This window comes from Temnothorax curvispinosus, unplaced genomic scaffold (assembly GCF_003070985.1).
Source record: "Temnothorax curvispinosus isolate PA1 unplaced genomic scaffold, ASM307098v1 QBEX01017036.1, whole genome shotgun sequence".
In the NCBI taxonomy this organism is placed as follows: Eukaryota; Metazoa; Arthropoda; class Insecta; order Hymenoptera; family Formicidae; genus Temnothorax; species Temnothorax curvispinosus.
In genome coordinates this window covers 1-8,115 of record NW_020226816.1, presented here as the reverse complement: position 1 = coordinate 8,115, position 8,115 = coordinate 1, and the positions used below count along the sequence as shown (strand labels likewise).

Genomic DNA, 8,115 nt, shown 5'->3' with positions numbered 1-8,115 from the left:
TTGTATCAAACCTATGAATATTAATACGTGATTATAATCGATATAATTGTATATATTTATTTTTGTACAGTTATCTTCAAGAAATGACAAGAGATGATACATCTAATATTTATAAATAGATTTCTGTTAGAGGATCTGATCATGGATAAATATTTTAATACTGTTTCTGATTGTTATCGGAATGAATTAAAGTATAATGGTTTTGTATTTTCATATTGTAATTATTATATTCAAGTCATTAAACTATTCGTGTATTTTTATTTTCCCTCCAAATGTTTGCAAAAACTTAACTATTTAGTAGAGCTACATAATCGAGTAAATGAATTAAATAAATATTATTACATAACTGAATGAATTAAAATCACAGTCCTTAAAAATACAATGTAGCTAATATATATTCATTATAAAATAGATTATAATATATATATAATTAGCTGTTTTATAATGAATCAATTGTACGATGAAACAAAGTTATTTATCTGGTTATAATATTTAGTCCTTGAATCTGAATCCTTTAAACAAAATTGGACAATTTGTTGAATTTAAGATCAGATTTTAGCTTTCTTCCTATTTTTATCCGACACTGTATACTTGTCGTAACTTTTCGTTGGATCAAAAGGTTCCCATCTACTCGCTGGAAAAATGTGTTTGTTCCTCTCGTACCATGATCTAATGAGAAAAATAAAAAAATAACATAAAAGAGAATTATACAAAGTATTCTTTTAATAATAAATACCTAAGTAAAACCTAAGTAAAACTTTCCCGACATGTGATTCCTCGGTTTCGACAGAAGCATCGTGCATAATACGAATATCATCGTGAACGTCAAATGTGAACAGAGACCCGCTCTTTCCTCGTGCCTAATCGCAAATCGCAATATTACATACATTAAAATAACATGCCAACATTGTGATATTGCTTCATAGGTTTTATCATTTAGTATATTTACCTTTGTTACAATAAAATCAGTTATAGTTGCAGTAAAACGTATAATGGTGCGGTAATATAAGATTCTCCTTGACATACATTAACTGATCTGCCATTACTGTTTTAAGCTCGCTGAATTCACGCCTCAGAACTTCTAAACATCTCTGAAGAACCTAATAGATAAAATTACCTGTGTGTGAAAATTTAATTTATCCAGCAGAACATTTATCATGCCAATGTTACTCCAAAAGTGACACTGGAGTATTTTAATAACTTAAACGTTCTCTAAACTACTAAGACATTCACCTTTCTTCATTATAACACTCCGACGATGGTCAGATCCACCCCAATAACTGAATGTGATCTCAATTTCTTCTTTTTTCAACGCGTTCTGCTTTCTAGCCCATTCTTGTCTCAATTCTTTCCTAAGTTTATTTTCCTCCTCGTCCCTTTCCCTACTGGCAAAAAACATGTATCTACATCTGGATTTTTCTAAATCTTCTTAATCGCAGGGCCATCAGATTGCACATTTTCTGACTGCGGGGATTTTTCGGCATTGTCTTCGTCAGAAGACATCTCAGCTTCATCTTCGTTTTTGTCCAGATCAAAAAACAAAGCTTGAATCTGTCTCTTCTGTTTGTTCTTTTCTGTCTGCTTCGCCGCTAGTGCTCTTTCCTTTTCCTGCTCTTTTTCACGTTCCTTCTATCAAAGCATAAAATACACGTACAAAAATACAAATTATGAGATAATCAGGATCATAAGAAGATTGTAAGAAATTACTTGTGGGTATCAGGATTCGTGAATGTTCGCTCAATTTAACGGCGGATTTTCTCTTGCATTCCGCGTGACCGACGGTACATGCACACATAATGTAAATATTACAATCCTGTGTTTGGGATAAATTAAAATAGTGGTTTGATTTTCATGAGGAAAGAATGGACGTCGACATAAAAATCGAGCTGAAAATTGCATTTAAATCTTACCACTGAATCAAAATATACATTTAAATTTTGATATAATAATTGTGTAGAGTACACATACATTAGTGATGTTTGCATAAAAGATGCGTTTTTTCTTTAAACGGCGAAACTTTCACTTTTCGCTTGGCGCGAATTTCTCTACCAACATTGGGTTGTCGTAATACATTGCTCTGTAAAGAATTTTGACTTCTGGTCGTTATTCCTTTCCTCAAAGTTGCAGTGCTGTTTTGTCGATTTTGTCCGAGTAATACCTTCGGTGGTGCCATTTTTCAGATATGACGGAACTTTAGTTCCTTCTAATTGCTATAATTCACAAACATACATATAATTAGTTTATATATATTATACATAGTTTAATTTATATAGTGCATAATATAATACGGAATGTTTCAGAAATAAATTGTCAAATTTGAGAAGCATATTCTATACTAACAGTAAAAATGGAAAAGTTACAAATTTTTTTAAGTAACATCAAAGGAAAGGGAGACGTAAAAAGAAGGAAAATAAGAGAGATAAGTGATTTCGAAGTACAACAGATAACAGTGAATAAAAGAGAGAAGGAGGACATGTAAAAAAATGTATATATGAAATAAAAAGAGAGCATTATAAATATAAACTTGAAAGCATTACACTATACGTTTCTATGTATTACAAATAAAAAATAATTTCATAAATAATTTACATTAAATTTTATCAAGAATTAAGTATATATACTTTCTAAATCTGAATCAGTGAACAGTCACTGATATCAGTGTAAAGTATGCCACTGATTCGAATTAGTTAGTCTTGAAAAGAAATGATACTTTCACGTGATTCAAGATGGGTAACGCTAGATCCACTTCAACACGAAATTAACGCGCTGTTTTTAGCACAATGTGAGAAGCAGAGTCATTTAACTTTACATTTTTTTAATACAACTAAAAAATGATTTAAAATCATCTTCCGCAGGATACTTATCAGCTAAACACTTTTTTTACTCAAAATCTGCAAAATTGTAATGTAACTTATTAGAACAAAAATTAAAAAAGAACTTTTGTTTTAATTGTATCTTTATCACACATTTTTAATAAAATTATTAGGAGATTTTATTACGAAAAGAACAGTATCCAATAAACATTAAAATCCGACTATTCGTTCTCACTAATCTTGTCAAACGTGAAAAATGTGCCTGCTTTTTTACGCACTATATCCTTAACAAACAAACATTTTTGCTATTTGTGAGACAATTTATTATCTTTTGTTAATAAGGAATCAATGTGTAAATCAAACATTCGTCTATTTTTATTAATTGACAGTTAGTAATTTATTATACATCTTTTCTCAAAAAATCGCTGATTTCTCATCTTAAAATTTAAAATAACTAAAACCTGACGTAATGGAATCTGAACAGCGGCATTGTTTTTTGTGACCGAAAATCTATAAGAGACACCTACTCTGGTTAGAGTTACTTGATCATAATTTTCTTTTGTGGGCCTGTGATTATAATATAATTAATTATTTCTAGGTACAAATGCAAGACATCTTACATAAACTTCTTTCTTGGTGACATGGAGTGCAAACATATAGCCACATGACAATTGGATATGATAATGAAACGTATTATATTTTGAATAATATTATAATCATTTTTTCGTATATTTCTGATAATGATACATTCGATCGAACTAGAAAACCACAACATACAAGTTTTCTACATTTTACTATTTTTTCTCGGTATTGTGCAGACTTTTGCCAGGATGGAAGAAATAGACATATTGCAATGCTTTAATGAATAATGATACTATTTGGTGGAAAGCATTCTGTATAGGGTCAAACAAATCAGATAATAAATTTTTAGAATATCTATCTTGTTCTACATCTCCTAGTATCGTGCGCAAATACTTAACCATAATGGTCAATAAATCGGAACTCTGTGGTTTACAAATACCAAACTGCAAAAATGTAATAACGCAGCTTAATGCGTGACTGTGTGAAAAGTTTTCTTCTCATTGTTACAAAACATTCAAAAGGCGAAGACTTAGAATATGTATTACAAAATTTAATGGAAATAAAGCCAAGGTAACATTAATGTTTTTTTGTAGAACATGTTATGTTTGTTTAAATATCGTAAATATTAATTATTATATCTAATAAGAAACTTATTGTTATGATTTAATAGAGAAGTGAGTATGCGTGTGGCATTAATTAGTATTATTAATCATCTGCAGTCTTAACATCAACTTCACAAGGTAAATTTCATCATTAATCCGAATATGATAAAGCATTGGGACGGGGATATAGGAACCACGGGGTAATAATAATCATCTTAGAATAAAGTGACTGTCGCGCGTTATAAATCCGAGCCCGCGTGTGAGAGTAACTTGCCTATCTCTATATAATAAAATTGTATTTCATTAGATTTTAGTAGTCTCTAATAACTTATTATTGCAACATTTATTGCTGGTAAATATCAGAATAATTTGTTTTAGGTAAATGAAGCTATTAAAAAATTTAAGTGTTATATTGATGTGCTAATACAACTGGTAGAACGAAAAATTAATGAACGCTTGTCGGAAATCATGAGTCAGCATTATTCTAAAACTTTTTTTTAAATAATATATTATACGTATTTTTTAATATAAAGTATTTGAAATTTTACAAAAAAGTGTCATAGTGGTTTAAAAATGCAGTAATGTAACCAATATGTCTGTAGCATAATTAAATCAAATATAGCATATAATTAGTGAGTCTTAGAATAATTTGTGTAATGTTCTTTGCTCCAAAAATTTTAATTTTTTACATTATTTTTACTTATTTTTAATTAGTTTAGTATACTTACATTATTATTGTTATTATTATTATTATTATTATTATTATTATTTATATTATTAACAGTTTCTTTGTAATATTAATATTAAATAATCTTAGATCTATATATCGGTTATTATTAATATTAAAGATTGTACTGTGTTATTAATATTAAAAATATTAATGTTTTTACAACTTTCAAGTCACTACTAATTATATATAATAGTTTGTGTAATGTTCTTTGCTCTGATAATCTAATTATTTTGTGACTGATATATAATACTGATGTGATTTTGTTACTATAGTATAGAGTGTCAGTATAAACATTTTATATTTATACTTTTATATAACTGTAATTATAATAATAAAACATACATATTTAGACATTTTTATTTACAATTTTAAAAATACTTTTTACAGGGGTTAAATCATCTGATATGTTATTTTGTTCAATAAAAACGTTCTCCGTTTAATAAAAATATTCTGTAGAAGCCCTCCACCATTCTCGTTAACTTTAACGAGCAATTTTTTTTCTTTATATATTTTTATACCTATATTAATTTTTTATTCTTATTTAATATTCATAAATTTGTAATTTATTTATATATATAATATTTGTATTACACTGCAAAAAAATTATGGAAACAATATTTTGCTTTAGAAAAATGTAATTTTTGGATTAGAATAATATTAATAAAAATTGGACTAAAATTGTTTAAAAGCATTGAAAAACTTGAAGCATTGAAGCTTCTATTTTCATTTGTTTAGTATACGTTCACGACACTTCATTGTTTTTCTGTTGTGCGATTTCTCAGTAGTTTTTCTATTATTTGTTAGATATTTTTTAATTTAGGAATTTCAAGATGGGAAAATCATTACATAAGTCCAGGAAGTGGCAGCACTCGCCCACGAACGTCACCAAACAATTTTCTTGCTTTTATCAATTTGCAGGACGCGTACTTGCTTCTATCAATCCATCAGGAGGAGAGAAAATTCTTACGTTTCCGTTTTCAGGGTCAACTTTTCCAATTAAGAGCCCTGCCTTTTGGAGTTGCATCAGTGGCTTACATCTTTACAAAAAATGTTTATGCGGAGTCCTCTTCATTAATACATATAATAATAAGAAAACAAAATAAAAGTCTAAAAATCTCTAAAATAAAAATTATGTAGAATGCAGGATAAATGCAGAAATAAATAACTGCGCAATATAATACTTATTTCATCATATAGCAAATTTATTTCTATATGTCCTTCTAGGTAATGTTTATAAAGTCATTATTAGTTATTTATTTATCGAGTATTTATTTATCAAGGTTGCTTCGGTTACGGAATTATAAAAACATTTACCAGCAGAAACAAACAGAAACTTCAGGATAGGACAACAGGTTAACTGCTAATGAAAAGTAACGGTTCTGTTTTCGGAGAGTAAGAAGCTAATTTCCAATAGAAACCATCATTCGACACTAATCCTCGTCACCGATTACGCCTACATTTGCATGTCAAGTGATTCCCATCAAATAAGTAGTATTTCATTCTATCTGTATTTCTTGGAAATGGAAATGGAAGCAAGAAAAGAGGATAATTCGACATTTTCTTATAGTGTGGTCCACCCACTGAGCAGAAACAAAGCTTTACGAAACTTTTGGGTACGTCTGATTTGATTAATCGTAGTTTTATTTTAAAGCTCAATATACTCATGCAGAATAGGCACCAATGCGTATCTATATTTTCGTAACTATATTTTTGTATTTCAAAAATATTTCTCTGAGATATATGCAGGAATAAAAATATTCCTCAATCACTAGAATGTTATTAAAATAATGTATATTAGAAATAATTTTCGCGATAATGGAACACGTATATTTGGTAAAGTAAGAAAACGTAATTTTGTTTTTTATTTTACAGTACGTAACTGAAAAGGGAGAGAAATCAAAACCAGAGGAAAGATTAAAAATCTCGTATGATGAAATCCAATCGGCACTGTCACTGATGAGAATAAAAGACAAGACCATTCAGATGACACCATGTGACGAGGTAATAAATACCATAAGATCTCCTTATATGATGTAACTATTTTACCTTCGCACTTTTATCAGCGCATATTTAACAAATATGTAAAAAGCAGATGACCTAAAGTCTACAAATACTTCAATATCAAATTCTTGTAACTCTAAAAATCTTAACATTTGTAGATCTCAGAATTTAAGTAATAAAAATAAACAAAAATATAAACGTAAAAATGTAACATCTAAGTATTTTGCGTATGTATTAAAAGTGACTTGAAATAAATTTCACTGTAAACTGAAATAGATTACATGCAATAAAGTAATATAAATTGAGAGATTATTTTAAACGATTTGACTGTGTTCTTCGCAATATTGTAGATATAAATATATATCTTTGATTAACACACTGTAAGACAAAATATTCGTGAAAACTAGCCTAAAACCGATCTTTAAATAAATGTAATATGATTGCAGAGTCAACTTCTTCGCAAAAATGGTTTCGAAATTTTTCTGAAAAAAGAATTACACCAGATAACGGGCAGCGTCAAAGCACGCGGCGCAGTTTATTCTCTACTACGGTTATCGAACAAGCAATGCAAGGGCGTGATAACAACTTCAACGGGCAGTTTCGCACATACCCTCTGCCATTTTGGAAAGGAGTTTGGAATACCGGTAAATGTTATGATACCAGTATCAGAAGCCGTTGCAGAAAAAATCGATGCGTGTCTACATCTCGGAGCATCTGTGTCCCTCGCCAGTTATGATATTGTAGAAGCACATAAGGAAGCTTTGAAGAAGGCCCAGGATAAAGGCTTAGTTTACATTGACGGGTACTCCTTTTTTATCAATTAATTAGGTTGAAATTAGGGTAGAAAAGATATTTTGTAAAAGAAACTTTTTATTATTATATTGTTTACTCAATATCTAAGAAGTAATTAGGGGAGACTGGGGCTCGTTGGCACAGTTTTCACAATTTCGGCATTTTATTTTTTTATTATTACAATAAACTACTGTTATTACTCAAAATAGCATGTCGTATAGCAATAGAAACTTTCTTTTCAACTAATAATACATCACTTTAATTTACTTCTCAAGCTGAAGAACATTAATACAATATTTTGAGACGCTTGAAACTTGCCATCTCTTGAATCAGTTTCCCTTTTTTTTTATTGTGATACTTGTTTGGTTTAAGTAAAACTTTGGGAAAAGTATTTATATGTCATAAAAGAAATATTTTGTAAGACGAAACGCAATGCCAACTTGTCTTTTGTGCCAAGATCTCTCCTACTTTTTTTGTTACACTTTTCTTAATATTGATATAAAATGCTGATATTATATATGAATTTTAATGGTATAAATAAAATCATAAATAGAATATATCATGGAATCCTCGGGTAAAGAGACAATAAGATACG

General features: G+C 29.1%; 1 protein-coding gene and 1 pseudogene across 1 annotated transcript; one reads left to right on the top strand and one right to left on the bottom strand.

Moving 5' to 3' along the window:
- Window positions 1-894: 894 nt before the first annotated feature.
- Window positions 895-2,173, bottom strand: LOC112467186 (annotated as a pseudogene).
- A 4,074-nt stretch (window positions 2,174-6,247) lies between these two features.
- On the top strand, window positions 6,248-7,530 carry LOC112467187 (the record flags this gene model as incomplete). Its single annotated transcript, XM_025035675.1, has 3 exons — window positions 6,248-6,340; window positions 6,600-6,728; window positions 7,175-7,530. Coding segments are annotated over exons 1-3 (578 nt in total), but the record flags the coding sequence as incomplete, so codon positions are not given.
- Between the last annotated feature and the right edge of the window lie 585 nt (window positions 7,531-8,115).